The sequence below is a fragment of the Lissotriton helveticus genome, chromosome 11 (genome assembly GCF_964261635.1).
Source record: "Lissotriton helveticus chromosome 11, aLisHel1.1, whole genome shotgun sequence".
In the NCBI taxonomy this organism is placed as follows: Eukaryota; Metazoa; Chordata; class Amphibia; order Caudata; family Salamandridae; genus Lissotriton; species Lissotriton helveticus.
In genome coordinates this window covers 7525445-7552986 of record NC_136072.1, presented here as the reverse complement: position 1 = coordinate 7552986, position 27542 = coordinate 7525445, and the positions used below count along the sequence as shown (strand labels likewise).

The window sequence follows — 27542 nt, the reverse complement described above, 5'->3', positions numbered from 1 at the left end:
TTAAATCAATTCATAGATTAATAAATAATTCATAAAATACTTTTTTATTTCTTCATATGTTTTTTTTATACACAGAAAAGAATATATTCATATACATGTAGACTTATAACTAATAATAGAGACAGTTGTATAGCTTTCCAATCAGGGACAGCATACTCTTGAGCAGGATATTAGCACTAACAAGTATAAGTGCCTTAAAAGCAGTTCTGAAGTTGTTGTCTGGAAGAAACAGTTTCACTTTCTTTAGAAGAGAGAACTTTTATCAAGCTGCGTTTATTTGAGATGCAATATATATTATTGACAAACAGTACTTTGTCATGCGTCTAAGGATAATGAGAAAGGAAACTCTCACCTGATTCAAATTAGTTACAGCCACCCCAACATAATATCTACAGGATAGGACACAAGAGCAAACATTTGGAAGTTAAAAAGAAAACTTGCAGTCGTTTCATGATATTACTATTTTGATATAAACAAGATGTTATTTTGATATCTGTTGTATAGTCCACACACAAAGTAGGCAGACATCATGTGGTGAAAGGAAAATATTAGAGGATTAATGTTATTTGTAATTACATATTTTATTGATTGTTTTTGTGAAACAATTTCATATATTTTTGTTTTATGTTTCTAATAGACTGTAATTGTAATTGAGTTGAACATATATAAGAAATATTTGAAAACTAACACAATCATGACTAAATGCAAGGACAATAATAAATACATTATCCAGTCCTTAGGCATGGCACTAAGTAGGGAGCTCTGCAAGAGCACCAACAATCAACAATGTAAACGCTTGAAACAGTAGACAATTAGTCTAAAAAAATATCCTGTGACATAATGGGCCAAGCTCCTAAGCCAAGTAAGAGCCTCCAGTTTCTGCTTATTGCCACCTTTTTATTGCCACTTTCTTTTCCCGCCGTCATTGTCCTGCATTATCCTTGCATTGGTAGCCTGCTTGCTTGTTGCTTGACTAATCAAAGATGAATCCTCTTCAATCACCCTCTGGTAAAATGTTGGTGTCAATGTTCAGATCTACAGATCCTCTATACATACAGTTCACTGCTGTTCACAATGGCATTGTTATATACACTTCCCTAGGCATTTGCCTTTCATAATATCATTGTTTTTCTATCTCCACTAGGGTTCAACACAGCAAAAGGTGATCTGGTGAGGTCCATTCTATATTCCAGGCCTGTCAACTTCAAACTTCACCGAGACGCAGTACGGTTTATCATGTGTCTTATTGTATTCGGCCTCATGGTAGTGATTTACACAATTGTGATATACATCAGGGCACGTGTAAGTAACATTTTCTTTAATTCACTGTTTTGAGAAACTTTTAATGAATTGGTGAATCCATTTTCAAAGGGGTATGGGTATTGGGGTGTGGGAGACATTGGGTTACGGCTAGGGGAGACAGGGAGCATTGGGCCATTGGACCAACCTGAGGTAGGGCTCAGGGTTTGGAAGGCAGTGGGACATGGAGGCTCAGGAGAGGCCAGGGTATGACTTTGGCTCCAGGTGGTTCCACTTCTGCCTGGTGTGCTGAATGTCACTTCTTGGTGGCTTTCTCACAAACCTAAAAAGCTCCAGGGATCAACATTGATGTGCGGCAAACATCAGCAGCAGTGGAAGGACACATGGTCACTGGATAGGTGTAAGGCCAGGGACTCATCTTCAATGAAGGAAATAGTGAGCATGGCAACCTCTCTGACCCGGCTATGGTAGTTTCCATTTGTGGAAGGGAGGCCACCATGGATGGACTGTTTCAAGTATGTTTGCTTGACAAGGCCCAGGACAAAAGCTTCTATGTGTACAATGTGATGTCCAAAGTAATTCATTAATCAATTTGTAGCTTTTCACTCAAAACCACTGTGATAACTTAAAATGTACTAGTCCGATAAAGAGTGTGCCTAGGACCGCCAGCCCCCCTGCAAAATGTAAGCACTGCTTTCAATGCAGAAAGAATACTACAGACTACCTTTTTCTTGGGTGTAAGAAATGTCAGTTCACCTAGTTGTCCAGTGTTCAGCTTTTAATGCAGAACTTAATTACCCAGATTTAGGCTGTGCATCCCATAAAAGCCAATTACACCTTTAAAGTGATTGAACACAATCCTATTCTGAACCTTTCTGGCCCATCTAATTTTAATAATATGATTTGCACAAATCTTTCTACATTTCTACTGGAAACAGTCCTCGTAGTTCCAGATCCCACATGGAACATATCTCTTGTTCATATGGCACAAATGGAATTCCTATTGTTATCCTTGAATAGTATTTCAAATCATTTTATAAAAAGGATGTGCAGATGTAAAGTGGCATTGGTCCTGGAGAGACAAACCATAAGTGGTTGCACCACTTAAATTCTTAACAAGTCTGGTCCTAGTTTCATCTTCCAAACTAAAGTTACAGTGTTATGCACTTTAAACATAACATGTGCAAAGTGACAAACATATTTTACACTTTATCCAAAAGGACTGTTGCATTTCCTTTTAGTGCCCAATTGAAATATCAAATTTTAGACTTTGACCACATTTGTCACAGAGCTTCCTATGCACAGATAGTCAATAGTCTTCTTGACTCAACCCACACATGTGTGCACTTAATATTACCTCAGCTGTCTGTAGCTGCTGATTTTCTCTAATTGGGCACTACAGGTTGAAGTTCAAAACCATTAAACAAAATCAGTATAGTCAGTGATACCTTACTAAGGGGTCTCACACCACATCAGAGGTCCACACCAGTGGTCTACAAGGGAAAAATATCTAGTTGCCATCTCATTGAGACCCTGGAGCTCTTGAAAGAATCTGTTCTTTGAATCCAGTCCAAATGCACCACAGTTAGTGCGCACAGACTGAGGAAGGGCCATCACTGGTTGCTTGAGTGAAAGGAAGGCATATATGATGACTGCGTGGGCTGTGTCTGGAGTGGGTGACAGTGTCTGCAGGGGATTCCTGAACTACCATCTTTGGATGTAGTAAATACAGAGCCAATACAGTTTGTGTATTCATTGCCTTCTAAAAGCATAACACTTTTAACTTAAGAATATAAAATAAAAAGGGATATGGTGGAATTTTAATTTGCAATTAGCAGTGTTAAGCACACCACACATTTTAACTATAAAGGTCTCTGTTTGTACTTACTATCAATGTGGTGTCTTTCTTCCACTAGAAATCCGCTGAGGAAACTATAATAGTATTGATCATCGTGATGACCATAGCAGTGCCTCCCGCTCTCCTGGCTGCTTTAGCGGTGGGTAACATGTACGCCCAAAAACGGCTGAAGAATAAGGGCATCTTCTGCTTCAGCCCTCAGCGGATCAACTTATGGGGACAAGCCAACATTGTCTGCTTCGACAAGGTAAAGGCAGCAGTTTGAGGCCATCTCTCATGTACCTGTTTACAATCACTTCAGCTTTAGTACATATTAATAGGCGAGCTGTAGCCTGTAATAGTCGGATTGGGGAACAGATTTCTATGGAGGAACTGGGATGATTAACATTTACTACTAGAGTTTGGCAACGGTTTAGCTCTGCTCACACAGTCAGGCACATACAAGAAGGTTCAGTTTGACTAGACTAGCCTATGACTCCAGAGTGTGACCAGCTCCATCTGAAGCATAGCTAAAGTTCAACTACCCCATCTTTGCAATGGCTTTCTTAGTCATGATGACCCCATGGCAGGATATTCTGTGCCAGGCAATCCAGAGAGCTAGAGAGTGGGCCAAGAGCTTTTCCTGTACATTAGCAGTCAATGAGTGCTTGTTCGCTGTATCTTTATTTCTTGAGGCGACCAATACCCAACTCTTTCATAGTGACATTTCCTCCGTGAGGGCTCTGTGCGCACGGAGAAGTGACTAAGTTGGCGGTGAATCCAAACCTATTCAAAGGAAAATCAGAGTTTTTGATGCAATTAAAAAAATCGGCAGGGAATATGGGGTCTCATTGTATAAATGGGTGAGTTGTATGCTTCGCCAGATGTTCTTTCCTGGAACAGAACTGCCCGCCACTAATTGCAAGTATGATCCTCTTGTATTTTCCACTTAAAATCTCAAACAAGATTAGGTTGTTGACTGTGAAAGGCAAACACCATCCAAAAGTAGTATAGTTTATGTAGATCTGGTTAGGAAGCATGGAAGGGGGTGCATGGTACTTACCTGTGTGGTACTTACCTGCGTGGTGACATCCTTCAGGGTAAAGACTGCATATATATACCTTTCACTTACCACCAGGACAGCAATGTCTGTCTTTTCTTACACCCTTTACCGGCAACTGGTGTGGAGAAAATGTCCATAATATTTGTACAAAGAGGGTTGGGAGCTTACCTCTAAGTATGCATAGAGAAATGGTTACCATCTCCCAGCAAGGAAGTAACATACTCCCCTCATCACAAGACACACGCCTTTAGTCTTGAATACACTTCCCAAAGTTAGTGTCTATGCCAGAATTTGGTGAGCCTGGACTGGCTTGCCAGCAGTTTCTTTTCATTAACAAATTCTTTCCAATCATAACTGCATGATGCCATTGTGCATTTGGATTTTGGTTGAAGAGTCAATGCTGCAAACACAAAGGTTCAGCAATCCAAATGTATTTATAATAAATTATGGGATGTCCAAGCTAGTGAATTCAAATAAATGTAATTTTGAACAAATGATGTATCTGGGACGGAGATGAAAAATACATTGCGCAGCACCAGAATGCCTAGAATCTTCCTCATGACACTTTCTGGAAGTAGTGCAATAAGTAATATTATTTGATATTCTTCCACAGACAGGAACCTTAACAGAAGATGGCCTGGATCTGTGGGGACTTGTGCCATCAGGAGGGAACAGGTGAGGTTGGTCACTACCTAAATTGACATTCTTTTATTGTTTTGAGAAGATGTGGTCTGTGTCTTAAAGAACTGTAGATTTTTTATTAACATACAGCAATGTGTCTATAGCTATCATTTGTACAGCTGAGACTTCATAATTAGAGGTGGGCGATAAATTCTGCTCTACCGGCAGCGATCCAGGAGTTTTGCCTACTCCGTGTTGCACTTGTAATGCAGAGTTCTGGCAAAACTCCACCAATCACTGAGTGGCGGAGTGTTTTCTCACACGTGACTCGCCAATTGTAAGTTAATGAGCATGTGTGATAATTGCCATCCCATAGTGCAATGTCCGGGCGCTAGTATGGCACCCAGTGAGATTTTCTCAATGCGGGTGGTCATGACTGTTGCCATTTGCGCTGATTTTGCAGCGTGGACCAAGCTCCTGGTGCTAAAAATCAGCACAACATGCCGATTCCGCCCGTTCGCGTCACTCCATGGAATCTCATGGAGTTGTCAGGTAAGTGAAACTCAGGCAGTTCCGTCCACTCCTATTCATAATAATAACCACAAATTAACAAGAAGAACTGCAGCCCTGATTTACCAAAATTCTTCAAGCGCTTAACTCTGCCTTTATATTGTTTTATGGGCTGAACAATGTATTTTCCCTCACTTCTCCTTAAATTGCCATTCCTATCACAAAGACAACATGTGTACAGTCTAGAAAAAAGTTACTGAATTAATTAAAAGTTGTAAAAGAAAAATATCCAGACACAGTGTGATTCAAGAATTATAAATAACTACAGATATCAGCAAATGTTCAGTAGAAACAGCTCTAAGTCAACCACTGAAAACTATGCAGGAATGAGGGCATATCAACAGGCGTGAATTAAAGAAGTGGCCCGGAAATGGATTCTGATGGTGGGAGGAACTCCCACACTGTAAGGGATTCTGCAGAGAGTCTGAGCAGAGAGATCTAGATGGTGGAATTTGTGAATATCTAGACACAGCAGAGCCAAGCTTGTGATCAGTCTGTAAACTATGCCATCTGCAGTTTCTGGGTGGTTGTCTAATGCCAAGTTGATTGTTCATAATGCGTGAAAGCTTGAAAGAGATTGCAAAGGGCAAGGTAGCCATTGTTATGAACAGAAAATAGGTGTGATGTGGTCAAGTGAGAAGCACCAGTGAGAAGGTAGTCTGAGAGTGGATCATGCCTTTTAGGGAAGAAAATAATGATAGAGATAGGCCAGAAAAAAGAGTGGCACCACCGTTTGGCCTTGAAGAGATCAGGACATAACCATTGTCAGATGATGGCAGCAAACGGTTTTATCTCCACAATAAGGAAAGAGGAGATAAACATGTAGCAATCAGTTTACTTGTTTGTAGTGTGAAGTTCAAAGACAAGCCAAGAGATGTAGAAATACATAGTAGCACCTAAATAAAATGTGCATATGCAGAAGAGACATGTCCAGAGGAAGAGATGAGAAGACACTGTGGTTTACAAGGGTTAAGCTTTGAAAAAACAAGTAATAATAATCATAGCATTTGTAGAGCGCAACAGCTACTCAAGCAGAGGTGTCCCGGCGCTACGTGGCCACTGTGGGAGAGGGAGGTCCGAACGAGATGTTAGCATTGGCTGAAAAGCCAAGTCTTCAGAGTCTTTCTGAATTCATGTTTGGAATTGATCAGACACATATGGGAAGGCAGGGAGTTCCACAGCCTGGCCGTCCTCACTAAAATGAAGGGCATCCCATCCTCAGTGGTGATGAGTCAGACTCTCTGGTGATGGATATCAGTGAGAGCCAACACCTATTGACACAGAGAGGTATCATTCCATACTGGTGGAGAGAGGCGCCTTTGTCGAGTCATTAGGAAGCCGCCCACCTTCATACACATGTTGATGCTGTAGTTATTATTCTTTTAAAACAATATCATTAACACTAATATCTGGCAAGCATGAGTCCTCACTATTTTTTCTGTTACAGTTTTCAGACTGTTTACAGGTTCAGCTCTGGTGCAGCCTTACCCTGGGGGCCGCTCTTAGGAGCCCTCGCCAGCTGCCACTCCCTGATGGTCATCGATGGGAAACTTCAAGGCGATCCGCTGGACCTCAAGATGTTTGAAGGCACCTATTGGGTAACAAGTCGTTGCTTTGTTCATATTCTCCATCACATTGATATTTAAGAGTCAGACCATATAAACCTCAGCTGTAGATGGTAGTACCTTTTACAACAGCCCTTTTCTTTGTATCACCAGAGCATTTAGTATAGTGTCTGTGCCTACAACCGGGTGAAAATTTGTAAATCTGCCCTGATCACTCACCTGTCATCTCTCCAAGATCAATGCAGTAATTAACATGGCCAATAATTGCTCCCATTTTATAAGTGCCATTTGAGTCTGTGGTGTGCTGAATAGATTTTCATTATTATCCGATACATCATACACCACCTCTGCAGCTTACAGTTTGAATTATGCAAACTTATCTCCTTTAAGAAGACACAGAATTGTACCCAGTATCCCAGACGTGACTCCGAGGGTTGGTTGGGTAACCAACTGTTTGAGCTACAACAAGCTTCAACAGGCATTTAGTTTAGTTTCAACATTATGGGGCATGGTCCCTTCTGCTGGCCTGTGCTGAATCAAGTCCTAATCTCCAAGTGCGGTTCTAGGGGCCTGGACTCTTGGCCAGCATCAGAAGTACTCCTGGCAGCCTAACCTTCTGGTCTGGGACTTGAGAACATTTTGCCAACTTTTGCCCTGAGAACCAGTGTGGGACCAGAACAATCGGCCAACTGTTCCACTGAGGGTGCATTCCTGCTGGAACTGAGTTTGCCGCAGTTCTCACTATCTTCTTCTCTACAGCATATCCACTTGAATAGGGCCACCATAGACCAGCATCCAATGACTTTGAGCCATCTCTGGCCTGGACTGCAGTCTTGCCCCGCTGAGGAAATCCATGCTCAGAAAAGTTTTAATGTCCGCATGTAGAAAACGTCACCAGACCAAGCTGCTGCTTGCATCTATTTGATATCAAGGGCTGTTTGGGCATGAAAAGTAAGCTTTTCCCAAACTGAGCTTTCCTACCTTTGTCGACAGCTTTACCAAGAACTTGAACTTTGGCTCTCCGTCATCGACAAGCCCAGCTTAGGTTACATACTATTTCCTTGCCACACTGAAGACTTTCTGTTCCATAAAGATGTACAAGTGTGAAGATAACATTTGGCCAGGACAAACTAGGTTCTTGTATCTGACCCACAGTCCATTGCAGTCGACCTTAAACCTTAGCCTTGTCAAGTCTAACACAACAGGTGATCATGGTTGGCGCTAAATGCTTTCCGACGCTATTTTAAATTAACCCGGGGCGGAGTTCGCGGAGTTGTGCTACTCTGAACTCTGCAAAGTGCAAAAAAACCTCGGGTGGAGTATGATAAAAAAATGCTGTTTGCGGTGATTGCACAGTGCCGGATGCTTCTCCGCACTATGCACTCATTGTGAATGGCGCCATGCACAGCGCAAGCTTTCCTTTTCTGCCGCTTGAGTAGATTTTTATTCGAGCGGCAGCTTTCTCAATGCGAATGGGCAGTTTCTCAATGCAAGTGGTTGCGAGCATACGTGACCACTCGCAATGAGAATCCTGACCACCCCGTGTTGATAAATCTCACTGAGAGGTTTATTTTCCACACTCGCGCTTGCCAACTTGATGCTGACAATCGAAAACAAGGCAAAATCTCGCCGGGAGGTTGATTTTCCTCGCTCGCGCGCGCCAACTTGATGTTGATGAATCGCTGAAGCCAGGTAGCAGGGTAAAAGAAGCATACCAGGAAATGGCTGGCAGCAGTGACTGCCTGATTCGAAGGGGTGAAAACATGGCAGAATACTCCTGAGCACGAGTCCGGAATTATGCGAATGTGTAAGGAAGCTGGAGGAGAACAGGCGTATAGGTGAACCCCAGAGGTTGACAAGAGGGGACCCAATGTGTCAAGCACGAAGCATCATGGACGAAAAAAATGTCAGGGTAGCAGTGGGTGGAAGCAGGGAGGGAGGAATGGTAAGAATTGACAGAACGGAGATGTTAAAGGGAGGAATCAGGGCTGTAGGCTGTGATGCTCCTGTGTGGCCTCGTGAGGTGTTAAAGCAACGATCAAGGGACCCGGTGGGAGCGCTGTATGTTAGTGGCAACAGTGTAACAGGCGTGGTGTGAGAGGGACCGCAAACCCCAGAGTGTGGCGATCTGTCTAATGTTGTGATAAGTGGCCTGTCTGGCTTTTAGAGGAGTGGGGATCCTGGTGAGGCATCAGGGCGTCTAGTAGAAATGGAAGTGCGCCGTCAGGCGGGGGAGGAGTGGGGAGGCCATAGGGTGGTGGGGGTCTGGAGAGTAGAAATCCGATAGTCCAGACCTGAGCTGCATAGTTCAGAGGAAGAAGGGGGAGGTAGGGGGCAGGGTTGCGTGGGCAGAGCAATCGAGCAGAGGAACTGGTCAGAAGGCGCGGTGCTGGGGGGGTTGGTAAGCAAATAAATACCTGTGTGGTCAGTAGGCCTGGAGACACTTGATCTGTTCTGTATCTGGCCAGGGTCCACTTCTGTGTCATATATGTGCTGGAAGAGCGGAAAGTCTGCAGCGAATAAGAATATGGTGGAAAGACTAGCAGGGCCTTCGGTGGAGAACAGAGTTTGTGATAAATCCATGGTTCAAACCGACAGGTCTGACCTTGGTCTGTGTCAGAACAAGTCTACAAAGTTGGTCGGTGAGTGGTGGAAGGTAAAAGCTGGCAGTAACATGTGTGCAATAGGAGTGATTAGCCTGCACGTTGGACATTTTGCAGCATCAGCACAAGTTGAAAAGGCTGCCGGACCGTATGGGTAGAGTGACTTGGTGCCGTTCAGACTGGAAAAGATAAACCCCGTGCCTGTGCCTGTAATGTAGCAAGATAAAACATGGGGGGGGGGGGTGAAGATCTACTTGTGAAAAAAAAGGGGGGGTGAGAATCAACCTGGAGGAAACAATGAAAAGGCTTCCCGGGAGAAACAATGTCAGACCCCGGGAAGGTGGATGAGACGAAAGAAGGAGAAGTGAATTGCCCCTGTTCAGAGGGATAATATCCTAGCGTGGGAGAGCCGCAAGAGGAACATAGTTGATGACCGAGGGTGTGAGATATGTCAAAGTACAGAGGCGAGAGACCTGTGGCTGGTTGGCCACAAATGTTAATGGGAGCGGGGCAAGATGTCACAAGAGCGGTGGCATCAATAATAAAGTGAAGCCGAAAGAGACAGTAGCAGCGTGCCACGTCTGGGCTTAGGTCAAGAGTTGTGTCACTTTCTAACTGCATGTACTGTACACATCCATTTGGCCTCCGTCCTTTGTAGTGTCAATTCCCTATCCCCACCATGGTTATTCATGGGGATATGGTCAATGCCAAAGAATCTGAATTTAATGGGCCCTGTGTGTGTTGTACGATAGAGCTCTGTCATGGGGTATCTATTGTCGCCATTGATGAGGGCCCTGCGGTGTTCTTGTATTCTGGTCTTGCGACTGCGTACGGTGCTGCCTACGTAGATCTAGTGACAAGGACATTCGATGACGTAGATGACATACTGTGTATTGCAGTTGATGTGGTGTTTGATTGCATGAGTGGAGTCTGTGTCGTAACAGAATTCTTTAGATTTGTTTTTTCCCAAACAGCAGATATTGCAGTTGGTGCAGATGTAGAAACCCTGGTGGGTCTGTGGCAACCAAGTGGTGGTGGTTGTTTTGGTTGTTGTGATGTAGCTCGGGCATAGGGATCTCCTCAGTGTGCGTCCTCTGCTGTAGATCAATGATGGGTTGTCATTGATAAGTGGGCGTAGTGTGGGGATTTCCAGTAGCAGGTGCCAGTGTTTTCTGAAAGCCCTGAAGATCTTGTCTCCATGCGCCGTGTAGTTGGTGAAAAAGGCTATTCTTCCCTTGTGATGTTTACTGTTGTGATGTTTGCCTGTCCTGTCTGCTGTGCTAGTTCTAAGTTTTAAGTGTGTCTCCTCTTGGAAGGCTCAGGGCTCTCTCTTCATCCCTGTTGAGGATTTTGTGCTCGTACCTCCTTTGTTTGAAGCGTTCCTTGATATCAACAAGGTTCTCTAGGAAGCCTTCTATAACATGCAATAAAGTTCTTGTGTTATTGGCAGAGTATCTATTTCTCATAAACCCAGACTGATCTAGATGAATAATTGAATCTAACATAGAGGTTAACCTAGTTGCAAGTATTTTGGCATAGAGTTTACAATCTTGGTTTATTAAGGAAATAGGACTGTAATTTGACACAAGTGTAGGGTCTTTGTTAGGTTTAGGTAGTGCAACAATCAAAGCCTCAGCAAAAGAACCTGTGGTAGCCCCTGTAGAACTAAAAACGGTAAATAGTTTCAATAAATGAGGAACTGCTGCAACTGTAATTCTTTATAAAATTCTGCTGGAATGCTATCAGGTCCTGAAGATTTATTTTGTTTAAGAGACTTAATGGCTAATAAAATTTCATCTTCAGTAATGGGTAAATCTAATTTATTTTTTTGTTAATTGAGAAACCTTGGGTAAACTGCATTTAGATAAAAAAAGAGTCAATTAAAGAAGGATCATCAAATTTATGTTTATTATATAGAGTAGCGTAATAATTAAAAAATGTATTAACAATATCATTTTGCGATAATGCAATTTTCTCATTGGGGCCAAGAATCTCTGCCTTACAGCTTCCTAAATAATCTAGAATTTTTGTACGTTTTACAGGATGTAGTAAACCCTTGACATTCAAAGAGATTATTTTAACGTTATGAACATTAGCCATAGTAAAGTAGAGAGGAAGAAAAGACTAAGAAGAGGAGAAAAAGTTGAAGAAGATAATTGATGTTGTTTTTTTACTGACAGTAGCACAGATGGGAGGAGGGCAGTCATTCCTCTAAATTAAAGTTTATCTCTGGCTTCTCAACTCAACTATCACCTGACCTTTTAAACAATGTCAATACAACAATATTATTCTGCAGATCTTTGCTTCCACACAAATACATCTATTCCCATGCTATTTATTTGTGATGCTTCACATTAACATAAAACATTCCTTTAAAGTCAAACATATTGGCATTGCCAATGCTTGTTTTTGGTTCTGTTCCATGGCTAAAGAGGAAAGACTAAACTTTTAATGGCAATTTGTATAAAAAGGGCACTTTTGGTTGCAACATGGCCTTCAAGCACTGCTTAACTACTGAGGCTCTACTGAGCTCTGTCGGACGCAAACATCCTATCGATTGTTTAAAGAAAATGAAGTGCAGTATCTTGAAACATTTACAGATATAATTGTTATGTTATAGCACCACATCTACTTTACAAATCTTATACAAATGTCGATATAGGTGTATAAGTATTTTTGATAGTGTTCTATTGTTCATTGACAGCACGTATGAGTGAATCTACAGGTCAGTGATCAGATGTGTGTATACATCTATGAATCACTGAGTGGGTTTTTAGATACTTGTATTGCTGTGTCAATGGATTCAAATATGATACTCTGTATTTTACAAAGAGTGATGAAAGATTTCACTAGTGTATGAAAAGGTGTATGTGATTGTCACGTGGATTATGTAATCAATGATGTCATCAGTGATGTCATTTGAGATGTCATCGGTGATGTCACTGACCATGTCATGAATGATGTAATATGTGACATCATCAGCAGTGGATTGCGGGTGCGGGAAATATAGTTAGTACAACTAACTATATAAAAGCAATTTCATTGGTTGTGTATGAGTGAACTGTCCAGTTAACTATAACACCCCTAAAACTTATAGTTTTTTGAGTGAATTTCAAAGGTTTTTTAAATGCTAATTCCTAACTATATAAGGCCTGAAACCTATGGTTTTTTCAGTGAATTTCAAAGGTTTTTCAAATGCTAATTCCTAACTATATAAGGCCTGAACCCTATGGTTTTTCAGTGAAAATATATATATATATATGTTATAAATTACATTGCGTATCACTGCCCTAAATGTATTTCTTCTTTTTGCTGCCAGGAGGTTGAGGATCAGAGTATCAGTGAAGACGTCGAAGGGAATCGAACATCATCAATGATTCTTAAGCCCGGACCGAAGATCACCCAGGTACTTACATTTGGGATGGCAGATTTGGGTGTTGGCTAGTCTGAATGCTAGATCACCTCATGAGTGCTTGTCCTTTCTGAGTCTTTACCTTCTTGTTCCCTTGGCAGGCGTCTCTTTTGAATCCCTTTTATTCTCTGACTCACTGTGTGATCCTGGGCACTGCTCACCTCCTCTTTCTACGAACTTTTTTCTACCCAGCCACCAGTCCATGCCCAAGTCCCTGACTGTGTTCCAAATATAGTCCTGGACAGTCCTGACAAGTTGTGCAATATAAATTACTGAAACTCTGTTATTGTTTTATGACTTGAGCTGTAGCAATGTTCATCACAGTTAGAGGAGAGGTTTTGTTTTATGCACCACGAGTAGCTATGATGTATTTTAGTGTGCAGATGTGATACCCAGCCTACGCCGTGAGAAGAGATCAGGTGTATTGGTGTTTACAAGACCAATATTTCACAAGCTTCTTCCTCCCCTTTAGTATTTGGCAGGTGCACAGAGACTTTTAGTGGCCTGTAAGGCATTATGGTTCATTTCCAGCACCCCTGAATGACCAGCCTTTTTTCTTGGCAGTCAATCAAGTTTCCTGACACACAGATATTGGAAACACAGGCTCACTCATAAACGTTGGCTCTAATTTTCCAACACAAAACACAGAACCACATTACCATCATGGAATAATGTGATCAGTACAGATTGAGAAGTATAAATAGCTAGGTGTTTTATCATTTACTACATGGCTGTGTGCTCTGTCCATTACACATTTGTTTGAACATAAAGAATGTTTCTTCTTGTTTGCCCTCTTCCATGTAGAAAAAACTGGATGTTTGTGCACCGCTTGCAGTAACCAACATGAAACAACTATAAACCAGCAGGGAGAGGCTTTTCTCTGTTATTTTATACAGTGCAAAGCCGATCCCAAAGCTCGTCAGACGGACCCCTCTAATGATGTCACTTCCAAAACCAGCAGAGACTCTGGGTCTTCTCCACAACCAGCAGAGACTCTGGGTCACCTCCACAGCTAGCAGAGGCTCTAGATCACCTCTACAACCAGCTGAGACACTAGATTACTCCACAACCAGCAGACACTCTAGGTACCCCCCACAACCAGCGAAAACTCTAGGTCACCTCCACAACCAGAAGAGACTCTATGACACAAACACGACCAGCAGAGAACATCCACAACCAGCAGAGACTCTAGGTCACCTCCACAACTAGAAAAAATCTGGGTCACCTCCACAACCAGCAGAGACTCTAGGTTACCCCTACAACCAGTAGAGACTGTTGATTACCTCTACAACCAGCAGAGACTCTTGTCCACCTCCACAACAAGCAGAGACTCTGGGTGGATTCCACAATCATCAGAGATGCTGGGTCACCTCCAAAACCAGAAGAGACTCTAGATCACCTTCACAACCAGCAAAGACTCTTTGTCACCTCCAAAACCAACAGAGACTCTATGTCACCTCCACAATGAGCAGTGGCTCTATGTCACCTCGACAACCAACAGAGACCCCAGGTCACCTCCACAAACAGCAGAGACTCTAGGTGTCCTCAACAACCAGTGGAGACTATAGGTCACCCACACAGCCAGCAGATACTCCAGGTCACATCCACAACCAGCAGATACACTTGGTCACCTCCACGATCAGCAGAGACTCACAGTCACCTCCAAAGCCAACAGAGACTCACAGTCACCTCCAAAACCAGAAAATACTCTGAGACACCTCCACAACCAGCAGATATTGTAGGTCACCTCCACCACCATCAGGGACTCTGTGCCACCTTCACAACCAGCAGAGGCTCTAAGTTGCCTCCAGAGACTCCAGTCCACCTCCACAACCAGCAGAGACTCTAGGTCGCCTCCATAACTAGTGGAGACTCTAGGCCACCTCCACAAACAGCACACCTTCTGGGTTACCTCCACAACCAGCAGAGACTCTGAGTTGCCTCCACAACCAGCAGAGACTCTGGGACACCTGCACAACCAGCAGAGACTCTGGGTCACCATCCACAACCAACAGAGACTCTGGGTCACCTCCACAACCAGCAGAGACTCTGGGTCACCTCTACAACTAGCAGAGGTTTTAGATCACCTCTACAACCAGCAGACACACTAGATTATTCCACAACCAGCAGAGACTCTGGGTCACCTTCACAACAAGCAGACGCTCTAGGTCACCTCCACAACCAGGGGAAAAAGACTAGGTTACATCCACAACCTGCAGAGACTCTGGGTCATCTCCACAACCAGAGGAGACTCTGGGACACCTCCACAACCAGTAGAGATTCTGGGTCACCTCAACAACCAGCAGAGACTGTAGGTTGCCTCCATAATCAGAAAAGTCTGTAGGTCACCTCCACATCGAGCAGAGTATATAGGTCACTTGCACAACAAGCAGAGACTCTACGATGCTTCCACAACTACCAGAGATTCTGGATCGACTTCCCAACCAGAAGAATCTCTGGGCTACCTCCACAACCAGCAGACACTAGGTCGCTTTCACATTCAGCAGAGACCCTAGGTCATCTACACAACCAGCAGGAACTCTGGGTCAGCTCCCCAACAAGCAGAGACTCTAGGTCAACTCCACAACCAGCAGAGACTCTGGGTCACCTCCACAACCAGCAGAGACTCTGGGGCACTGCCACAATCATCAGAGACTCTGTGTCACACCCATAACCAGTAGAGACTCTAGGTCACGCCTCCTACCAGCAGAGGCTGTAGGTCACCTACACAAACAGCAAAGACTCTAGGTCACCTCCACAACCAGAAGAGACTCTAGGTCACCTCCACAACCAGCAGATACTCAAGGTTGCCTCCACAACCAACAAAGACTCTAGGTCACCTCCACAACCAGCAGAGACTCTGGGCCACCTCCACAACCAGCAGAGATTCTGGGTTGTCTCCACAACCACTAGAGACTCCAGGTCACCCACACAACCAGCAGAGGCTCTAGGTCACATTCACTACCAGCAGAAACACTATGTCACCTCCACAACCAGCGGATACTCTAGGTCAGTGGTTCCCAAACTTTTCACTCCTGTGGACCCCCATTGAGTCACCACCAGAAGCCGGGGACCCCCAAGCAATTTGTAGGATTTACATTTCAAACATTGAAACAGTAATTCGAACAAAATAAACACAGGTGTACACAAAAGAAAAACTCAAATTACTAACAGTTTTTGGGGCATATTTACAAGCCCCTATCCCCATGGGAACGTCACTTTTTGCGATGTTCCCGTGGAGATATGGGCTTCGCCTTATGTAAAAGGCAGCGTTGAGCCACTTACTGTGGCTTAACACTGCTTTGCAAATAAGACCCCCTTTCATGCAATACTTAACGTGAAAGAGGTGGGCAGTGGGTGTTGCGATGGGCGTCCCACTGCAACACCCATTGATTTTTTAACGCTACCTCCTATTTACAAGGGCAGCGTAAATAGGAGGCTGCGCCAAAATTAAAACCAGGAAACACCTGGACTTAACTTGATGAAACGAGGAGAAATGCTTTATTACTCCTTGATTTTGCTTTTCCATGTGTGCTGCCTTATGCAGTACACATGGAAAAAGCAAAACGCCTTGGGTTTTTTATGTTCAGGAAGGAGGATCTTCCTGTACATAAACAATCTTCCCCTACACTTAGCAGGGTAGCGCCAGCGCAGGGGGAAACGCAAGGCTGCACCATAGTCTTGTAAATATGGTGCAGCCTTACGTTTCCGAAGTGGTGGACAGTGTCATTAAGCCAAGGAGGCTAACGACACGCTCCTCCACTTCTGTGGTAAATATCCCTCTTAAACTTTTATATTGAAAGAATTTGAAATAAATAATTTAATGGAAAGATTGGTGCTGCATCCCAGTGACAAACTTTTACATGGCTGGTTTTATTTTGCAGTACGAGGCTCCTGCTCCTGCCAGGGCCAGACTGGAAACCAAAAGCAGCCCTAGAAAATGTTTTCAGACCAGTCCCCAAACGGTGCATACCAAGTGCAATGAGTGAGCCTGGCCACTATTGTGGGGGCTTTGGAATGCTCTCCCCCAAAAGTTTTTGGGAAACAATGGTGCAGTCTACAACACAGTTATCATTACATATTGAATTTTATAGCTTTTAAAGAATAGTAAATGAAGACCTTATTATGCACCAGGATACGACAATCTGGGAAGAACAATAAGTTACTGACAGAAGCAGTAAGTAACCGACTGACCTATGCACATAACATTTAAAAAAAAAAAGATGCATGGTCTATGTTCTTTGCAGTAGGCATATTAACCCTCTGTGCTACATTAGATAAGTTAAAGCTGCCACTGGACAAAACTCTCCTCTCTCTCTTTCCAGCAGGTACATTAATCACTGGTGTTATCTTGACACTTTTATTGTTGCTTGAAAACTGCTAATTCCGCAAGGAACTTTGAAGTGCTTTTAAAGCTGCTGCCTGCGGACCCCCTGGGAATGTGTCAAGGACCCCTGGGGGTCCGCGGACCACAGTTTGGGAAACACTGCTCTAGGTCACATCCACAACCAGCAGAGACTCTGGGTCATCTCCACAACCAGCAGAGTCCCTGAGTCACCTTCACAAACCTGCAGTGACTCTGGGTCACCTCCACAAACAAGCAGAGACTCTGGGACACCTCTACAACCAGCAGATATTTTGGGTCACCTCCATAACCAGCAGAGACTGTAGGTTGGCTCCATAACCAGCAAAGTCTCTAGGTCACCTCGGCAACCAGGAGATACTCTGTGTCATCTCCACAATGAGCAGAGTCTCTGAGTAATCGCCACAAACCAGCAGAGACTGTCAGTTACCTCCATCATCATCAGAAACTCTGGGCCACCTTCACAACCAGCAGAAGCTCTAGGTCACCTCCAAAACCAGCAAAGACTCTATGACACCCCCACAACCAGCATAGAACCTCCACAACCAGCAGAGACTCTAGGTCAACTCCACAACCAGCAGAGACTCTGTGTCACACCCTCAACCAGTAGAGACTCTAGGTCACTTCTACAACCAGCAGTGGCTCTAGGTCACCTACACAAACAACACAGACTCTAGGTCACCTCCACAACCAGAAGAGACTCTAGGTCACCCCCATAACAAGCAGAGACTCCAGGTTGCCACCGCAGGCAACAAAGACTCTAGGTCACCTCCAAAACCAGCAGAGACTCTAGGTCAACTCCAAAACTAGCAGAGACTCTAGATCACCTTCAGAACCAGCTGAGACTCTATGTCACCTCCAAAACCAGCAGAGACTCTACGTCACCTCAACAACGAGCAGAGGCTCTTGGTTGCCTCTACAACCAACAGAGACCCCAGGTCACCTCCACAAACAGCAGAGACTCTAGGTCACGTCAACAACCAATAGAAACTCTGGGTCATCTCCACAACCAGCAGAGTCTCTGAGTCACTTCCATAAACCAGCATCCACTCTGTGTTCCCTCCACAACCAGCAGAGATTCTCAGTCACCTCCAAAACCATCAAAGACTGTGGGACACATCCACAGCCAACAGATATTATGGGTCACCTCCGCCACATCAGAGACTCTGGGCCACCTTCACAACCAGCAGAGGCTCTAAGTTGCCTCCAAAGACTCCTGTTCACCTCCACAACCAGCAGAGACTCTAGGTCACCTCCATAACTAGCAGAGACTCTAGGTCGCCTCAAAAACCAGCAGAGACTCTAGTTTGCATCCATAACTAGCAGAGACTCTGGATCACCTCCAGAACCAGCAGATACTTTGAGTCACCTTTACAACAGGCAGAGACTCTGGGTCACCTCTACAACCAGCAGGGACTCTGCGTCACCTTCAGAACCAGCAGATACTCATGGTCACCTCCACAACCAGCAGAGGCTCGAGGTCACCTCCACAACAAGCAGAGACTCTATGTCACCTCCACAACCAGGAAGGACACTAGGTCACATCTACAACAAGCAGAGACTCTGGGTCACCTCCACAACCAGCAGAGTTTCTGGGTCACCTCCACAACCAGCGGAGACTCTGGGTCAACATCCAAAAACAGCAGAGACGCTGGGTCACTTTCACAACAAGCAGAGAGTCTGGGTCACCTCCACAACCAGCAGGGACTCTGGATCACCTCCATAACCAGCAGAGTCTCTAGGTCACCTCCACAACCAGGAAAGACACCAGGTCACATCCACAACCAGCACATACTCTGGGACACCTTTACAACCACCAGAGATTCAGGGTCCCCTCCACAACCAGCAGAGACTCTTGGTCATCTCAACAACTGGCAGAGACTCTAGGTCACCTGCACAACCAGCAGAGACTCTTGCTTGCCTCCACAACCAGCAGAGACTCTTGCTTGCCTCCACAACCAGCAGAGACTCTTGCTTGCCTCCACAACCAGCAGAGACTCTTGCTTGCCTCCACAACCAGCAGAGACTCTAGGTCACCTCCAAAACTATCAGATACTCTGTGTCACACCCACAACCAGTAGAGGCTCCAGGTCACATACACAAACAGCAAAGACTCTAGGTCACCTCCACAACCAGCAGAGACTCAAGATCGCCTCCACAACCAACAAAGACTCTAGGTCACCTCCATTACCAGCAGAGGCTCTAAGCCACTTCCACCACCAGCAGAAACTCTGGGTTGCCTCCACAGCTTGCAGAGACTCTAGGTCGTTTCCACAACAAGAAGAGACTCTAGCTCGCTTCCACAACTAGCGGAGATTCTGGATTGACTCCACAACCCGAAGAAACTCTGGGCCACCTCCACAAACAGTAGAGACTCTGGGTCACCTCCACAACATGCAGAGACTCTGAGTCACCTCCACAATCAGCAGAACTTCTGGGTCACCTCTACAACCAGCAGAGACTATGGGCCACCTTGTCTTCCAGCAGAGACTCTGAGTCACCTCCACAGCCAGCAGAGACCCTGAGTCACCTCCACAACCAGCAGAAATTATGGGTCATCTCCTCAACCCGCAGAGACTTTAGGCCACCTTCACAACAGCACACAGACTCTAGGTCACCTTCACAACCAGCAGAAACTCTAGGTCACCTCCACAACAAGCACTGTAGGTCACATGCACAACCGGCATAGACTTTGTGCCACCTTCACAAACAGCAGAGTCTCTGAGTCACCTCCAGAACCAGCAACGATTCTCGTTCCCTCCACAACCAGCAGAGACTCTGAGTCACCTCCACAAGCAACAGAGACTCTGGCTCACCTCTACAAACAGTAGAGACTCTGGGCCACCTCCACAACAGGCAGCGACTCTGAGGGGCATATTAGCAACAAATAGCGATATTTATCGCTAAATGCGCTTAGCACATTTTTTTTTTATCGCTGCCTATTGCCGGATATTATCGCAGAGATAACATGCTATTAGCAACGTTCATCGCTAATGCAATAAAATATCCGGCGGTAGCGGCTCAATGCGTGAATATCGCTGGCATTAATGCTAATGGTGACCTAACCTCAATATCCACCTCCCATTGGATAAACAGGTTAAGTCATGGTCTGAGCAGGCGTTAGGTTCTGGCAATAATCGCGCTTAGCCCAAATTTTTTAATTGCACAGCCTGCCTTGCTAATAGGCGATACCTCCGTTGCGCTACATGAGTCCTGAACAGCTTATAGTGCCCTCAAAAATTGTGACGTAATGTTCTGCTTCGTCCCTAGGTTCCTGTTGAAGGCCTCGCCATCGTGCACCAGTTCCCATTTTCTTCAGGCCTACAGAGGATGACGGTTGTCACACAGGTGGTTGGGGGCGACCAGTGCCTGGCCTTCATGAAAGGAGCACCAGAGAAGGTGATCAGCTTCTGCAGACCAGAGACAGGTATTCAGACATGGAGTAAAAACAACTCAACACTGAGCATTTCCAACATAAGTAAATATTCTAGGGTTCCCTGGTCCCTTCTCCATAAGTAAGCATGAGGGCCCCCAGTGAGCATCTTGCTAAGTTCCAGAACTCTATCATGACTTTCAATATTCTCAATATACATATTTGGGCATATTCTACATCTCATAATATGTTAATTCCACACAGAAATGGGGGCGGGGTGTATTGAAAATTGAATCTGCCCCGCATGTTTACAACTGGTCAATAGCATTATAAATAGCAAGAAATGAAAGACGAACTTTACGTACACAATTGTATTGTGGAAAGATAACATCTTCGAAATATATTGCCTTATGGGCACATAACACCATTAAGTTACAGTTTAGAATGAGCATTGGCAAAGGAAAACGTTTTGTCCTGAGCTTGATGGTATGGTGCCAGCGTATGCCATAGAAATGAAAAAGAAAAAAGAAAACACACTGCCACCTAAATGTGAACCCAGTTTGATTGCAATTACAATTTCAACCTTCAAACAATTTACAGATACAGCTGTTTTACTAGTGATGTTTTAAATAACACACCTCACAACTGTACCATGTATTTTATTTTAAGTATTTTTGAAGGAGGCACTAATAGATTGCTACATACACCAGCAGCACTCAAACCACCGGCAGTTGCAAAATTACAATGTGACTTAAACACCCTAAAAAGGGGATGGGAAATAAATAACATCTAACTGGGCACATGAAGTGCATGATAAATAGATAGGCAAACTTGTCACTGAAGATGAAGGAGATATTTTAAAGTGAGTGTGCAGTCACTAAAAGAGGAGGCATCCAGTGGGTAAGATGGGCTGACCCTTTATCCCATGCTCTATGCTCTAGATATGATTGACAGTTTAAAACACCAAAAGAAAAAGCCCACTGGCCAAACCACACTCTACATTTAATGTAGAAGATCAAAGTGTACTGACGAAAGAAAAACCTTTGTGATAATGGCAACACTGGAGCACAAACCTTCCCAGAAAACTCAACTCCTTTCTATTGCAATGCAATGTCTAAGAGGTTTCAAATTCCCTCTAAATAAACAGGTCTCCATAATACGTCACAGAGTCTGGAAATCATGGATTACCTCAAAGGTGGGGATTCAGAGAGGGGAGTACTGAAGGGCAAGGTATGTATCACAACATAGGGTGTAGCCATGGGGCTCTAGGGAAGAGATACACGTCAATAGAGGTACAGGACAGACTGAAAAAGACTATTTACAGTACACTATGGGGGTGCGCTTACATTAGACGCACCGCGGTGGAGAAATCGAGTGATATCTTCAAAGCACGGGAAGCAACGTATGAACCAAGCAGACATATTCCTCACACCCTAGAGCAAAGAAAACTCATTTGACCAACTCGGTGGTTGTGGAACTCGTTGTGGAAGAATGAAGATTGTCTTATATTGTCCATCATCTCCTTGTGTTTTCTTTGTTTGCCTTGTAGTAACATTTAATTTTACAGACCCTGGGTACATGTTGCATCATATACTAGGTATGTACATGTAATTTCAATTTACCATTCAATGTAGGCTGATTTTACCATGTTTTAGGGAGAGACACAAGCACTTTAGCACTGGTTTGCAGTGGTAAGCTGCAAAGAGTCTGAAAAGCCAACAAAAACGGTTTCAGCAAAAGGAAGGGAGTGCAGTCAAAAATGTTTAGGGTGACTCTGGAGAGAAGGTCTCCTCCAACACTTACCCTGCCATAAAATGTATTTAGAAATGGTTTGGATGTGGACATTGAATCACAATTTGGAAGGGGCGTGTTTGACGAGTCCCTTACACATTCCAATTAAATGTAAGCTGTATTAATGTTTTCCAATTCCAGTTGCAGTCTACTAACAGGTTACAGACACCTCAAATGATGGGTGTAAGTCATTCACAAAAGGGGACCCCTTTACAGTTTTTTAAAACACAATTTCGGCAAAAGGTAGTGGTCTACAGACTGTTTCAAAGAAAATGAACTTTACTTTTTATACCAATCCCTGTTTCTTTTAAAAAAAATAGGCAACATGAATGGAGGGTGACGGACTTAAAAAAAACCAACAATAACATGTCACACATTATTGATCTCTGGGCCCATAGAGCAACCTTCCTGGTCCTATGTAAATAACCCACATCATTGCTTTCTTTTACTAAGATTCACTGGTGTCTTACGTTTCCAAAGGGCTTTCCTAAACTAGGGTCCCTAAAGCCCTGTTCCTGTGATTATTTTTCAGGTCAAGACTTTTGACATTTTACGTTTGTTTGTGGCTTTTATAATTATCTTCGTAGTTGATATATTTTACCACTTTTTAAACTTTGCCATTTTGCACAAGTGAGGCCTGCTTTGATATACCTGCAAATTCTGTCGTCACCTACGATATGTTCTGGGGTGGCGAGCTTATTAGCATGGGCGTTGCGGTCTAGGAAACCATTTGACCATGCAATAAACATGTAGCAGAGCAACCATGGTTTTATGAAGACATGTGATAAATATCGTATAGAATTAACCTTAATAAGGCCAACAAATCCATAGTTATTTATTTCTTATGGGCAAACCAATATCTGAGGGTTTTCAAGTCCAATGTGAGACTAGAACATATGAGTTTTTAGATTTGTTCTGTATGATAAAATGTATGCTTTTTGTAGTCTTTTATTCGTGGTTTTTGCATAATTGTGTTTATGGTCAAAATTTGGCCGAATAAAGAATTTTTTACTTGACTTGACCGCATTTAAAAACAATAAAAGTCTACTTTATTTAAAGGCAATCACAGACATGGTGAACTGCTGACCCCAGCAGTCCAACATCCAATCTCTGTGAGTCACAATGTGCAACCACTCAATGGATAGTTATTAGCTTTCATGAGATAGTTCAGATTGTGACCCACTCCAAAGGGAATTTTCAGAACCAAAGGACTAGTACATGGGTTTATTTGCAGAATTAGAAACAATTTGCAAGATCTCAGTGCATAATTTAAAAAAATATTTTTAAAATTGATTCTTGGGTCATCTGGTTTAAGTTGCTGTAAAATGTTACCTGTTTTTTCACCAAACACAGTTTTTCCCCAACACAATTCCCTTCATGTGGTTGAATAATAGTATTTACTAAAGCACTCTCCATCTAAGCCTAAATATGTGTTGTCTTGTGACTGAATGAAATTGTGCAAAAGTTGAGTTCTTGTGATGTAACAGAATGTTGATCTGTGATATTTTTTCTTTGAATAGTCCCGTCCAACTTTTCAAGCGAACTTCAGATTTACACCATGCAAGGATTTCGGGTCATTGGATTGGCGTACAAGCCTATGCCATCGAAGACGCCAACGGAACTGTGCAGTTTAGCAAGGTAAGAGAGTGAAGCCTCCATCCCACAAGCCCTTGCAAGAAGAGGAGGTAACTCATTCCTGATGGAAACCTCAATCCTCAGCAAGAGAAAGCATCTGCTCTCCTGAGATGATCATATTACTGTAATTGGAAACCATGCAAGATTAGTATTTAAGTGGCCTATGATATGACTATTATTTTTTAACTTGCTCCACAAGACCTCCTTTTAGTTTGTCACATGGTCAGCTTCTGGCGGTGGACTCAGGATTACAAAAACATGTTAGGTCTATGTGAGTGCATGACTGAATGGGATAGCTTGTATAGAACAACACCGTAAACTAAACCATCTCAAGGTGCTTTCTGAGTGCCTGGAATGTTCATATTTTTATATGGCTTTTCCTAATTTGTAACCTGATTTCTTAGTTTTTACAACTCCTAAAATGTGATTCCAAATAGATACCAATGGAGTATCCGGAAGGGGTGTATTGTAGGTGTCCAAATACCAAATCTGTATATAGCAATGTTTAGCAGCCAAAATCTGTTCAGTAACTCTGCTCTATTGATCTCCTGAAGGGAAAGGATTTGTAGTTAATTGACAGATTCAGGATCACCAGAACTAGCTTTATGATTACATTGCAAATGCAGCCAAATAGATGGATACGGCCAGAGACTACTGTCCCAGGTAATATTGAATACTTCAGAGGAACCCTTGGAATGTATTCAATAGGAAAGATTTGTAGGTGGGGAAGTGGAACTTGCAAAGCAGACACATTATCTTTGGATGCGGATGAGATTTCATTATATCTGGAGACAATACATTCCTTGGGCAATGTCCTGAAGTCTAAAAACTGAAGACACTTATAAACACTGCCTCGTGAGATTGTTCCAATGATTGATGGATCATCTGCCCATTGAAATGTTGCCCAGAGGCTCAGAAGTTCGACCCATGTAGCAGTGTGCTTCTCCCAGGGGATAATTAAAGGGGCTACTAGCATCCCCTAGACTAAAACTTTGTCTTGTATCAGGAGTGAAAAATATGTTTAAAATGGTAATGATGAATGCATTTTTGAGTATGTTTGGAGAGACTTAAGAATGTGGCCATAGCAAGAGAAAGATTTAAGAGGGATACCTAATAGGGAAAAAACTGTGCATTGATTGTGGTGCCTAGGGTAAAAATAAGAGGATTTGAAGGGGTGGCAGTGGGATTGGATCCTGAAGACAGGGTGGAAGATCAGATCCACAGATTGACTTGAAAGAACATAAAGATGGAGGGCATTCTTACATTGACTGCTTTACTGTATCGTTTGCCTTTTTCTTTTGCTTTGAAGGGAAGAGGTTGAATCTAACTTGGAATTTCTTGGGCTGCTGGTGATGGAAAACCAGCTGAAGCCGGAGACGAAGCCAGTGTTGGAGGAACTCTTGGATGCGAGATTCAGGACAGTAATGGTGACAGGTATGTAAGATTACCACTGGATCTCAGTGCTCTTCACATGGGTCACACACGGGTGAGGATTTCTGATACCTCTATTAAAGAGTGCATCAAGAAGCTTAACTTGTTCACCCTCACAAGATAAGCATCTGCTCAAATATGTAAAACAAATGTATTCAAGTAATAGTTGGAAGTCTTCAGCGTCATAATCTTTTAAATGGATTTGCCATGTTCACGTAACTAAGACCACCTATCAATCATAAGTATTTGTTATAGAAGTTTTATTTATAAACACTAAAAAGTCGCTTAGAATTACAAAGAAATCTTAAGACAATGAACATGTTACAGTCATTCTGCAGTACAAACATGATCTGTGTTATACAATGTCTATGATAGGTTCCACTCTGTCAGAGTGATGTATACAAATACTTGTTTTTTTTAATAAAACATTAAGGGCCTCATTAGGATCGAGGACGGACGCAAGTCCGTCCGCGACCCCAGAGGATGAGGGAACGTCCGCATGGGCTGCGGCGTTCCTTCATGTGCGATTAGGATGTGACCGGCACCCTGGCGGTCACATCCTGGATATTTAACATTGCGGAGGGTGCTGCTTCAAGCAGCACCCGCCGCAATGTTAAAAGTGCTTGTTTAACATTTACATGCACAAAGCGGCAGTCACCGCGCGGTGCCTGCCGCTTTGTGCATGTAAATGCTGAGGGGTACCATAGGTACCCCCCATGTGCACCCCCCACCCGCCAACACCCTGGGGGCCCGCAACGGGCCCCCAAAATCAAAAGTACACATGCTTTTCCACGGCGGAAAAAACGCCGCGGAAAAGCATGTTTAGAAATGCATTCTAATTCGGCTGGCGGTGTCTGATAGACACTGCCAGCCAAATGAGAGCTTTTCCGCCGCGGTTGTAATCCAACCGCGGCGGAAAAGCGGCGGACAGAAACCAAGACCCACCAGCCATCGTAATGCGGCGGTGGGTCTTTGGGGAGTCCGCAGAGGATTTTCCGCCTCCTCCGGGCCGGAGGTGGCTTCCGCCGGCCCGGAGGAGGCGGAAAATCCTCCATGATAATGAGGCCCAAAATCTGGAAAGGTGGTCCCCAACTATTCTAATAACTACACTGCACATGTCCCATTCTGCAAGTAATTGCAGTACAACAGTGGAGTTCTGCTACAAAAATAAAAGTGTGTTGTTAATGTGGGCAAATCAAAACAAATTAAATCAAACTCAACAGACACAGTAAAGCTTATTTTTTTATTGGCCGATTACACATCCAGACTAGAATTCCTTTCTTTATTTTCTCTTAACCTAAATTCTTACTTCTTTGGTATTTCCAAGACACATATTTATATTCTTGATTTCGAACTACTGCATTATTAAAAGGCTTTAAAAAATATTATACTACTCATGCCTGATAATGTTTCCATAACATACTGCAACCTCAAGGACTTGAGGGAGATGTTAGAGTATTCTGTCTTAATACACATGTCAGTTCAAGTTCCACCAATTCCCACCAATTTCTCAAATCTGAACCATTCTTAATAGTCTGATTTAAAATTTGATTGGCTGTTTAATTTTTGTCTGCCAGGCGTTATTTAATTATCCACCCTAATTTGTGCTGTACACCAGGGCAGAGAAGCTTTATGCCAGGGCTGAGAAACTTTCCAACATCTATATGCAATTTGAAGAAATTCTAACCCTTGATTGCAGACAGTTTTTTCGTGTAGAGAGTCTCCGGTCCCTCTCCAGGGACACCTCTCTGGCCAATCATAGCCAGACTTCTCAACTTCCATGACTAACATACTGCTCTGCGATTAGCTCATGAGAAAGGACCATTTCACCATCAAAGTTCTGCAATTTTGATCTTTCCTGACTTTACTGATGCAGTCCCGGACCCCTGCCCGAAATGTACAGTGGTGTGGGGTATGCCATATCCAACGTGAATAAGATGGAACTTGGTGGCAGGGTCCTTACCTTCCAACATGCCCTGATATCCTCAAATTTGGCTCGACGTGATCTGATTCTAGGG

The 27542-nt window shown here is 43.6% G+C and overlaps 1 protein-coding gene across 2 annotated transcripts in view; it reads left to right on the top strand.

Moving 5' to 3' along the window:
* The window catches only part of LOC144792208 (putative cation-transporting ATPase 13A4), a 408029-nt gene that overhangs the window by 284195 nt on the left and 96292 nt on the right, over positions 1-27542 (top strand). For both annotated transcript variants that reach the window (XM_078667109.1, XM_078667108.1), the window contains 8 exons: positions 1145-1302; positions 3177-3365; positions 4774-4835; positions 6799-6949; positions 12839-12925; positions 20565-20721; positions 23979-24096; positions 25403-25527. In XM_078667109.1, the coding sequence (XP_078523235.1) occupies positions 1145-1302; positions 3177-3365; positions 4774-4835; positions 6799-6949; positions 12839-12925; positions 20565-20721; positions 23979-24096; positions 25403-25527 (1047 nt within the window). The remainder of the gene's footprint in view (positions 1-1144; positions 1303-3176; positions 3366-4773; positions 4836-6798; positions 6950-12838; positions 12926-20564; positions 20722-23978; positions 24097-25402; positions 25528-27542) is intronic.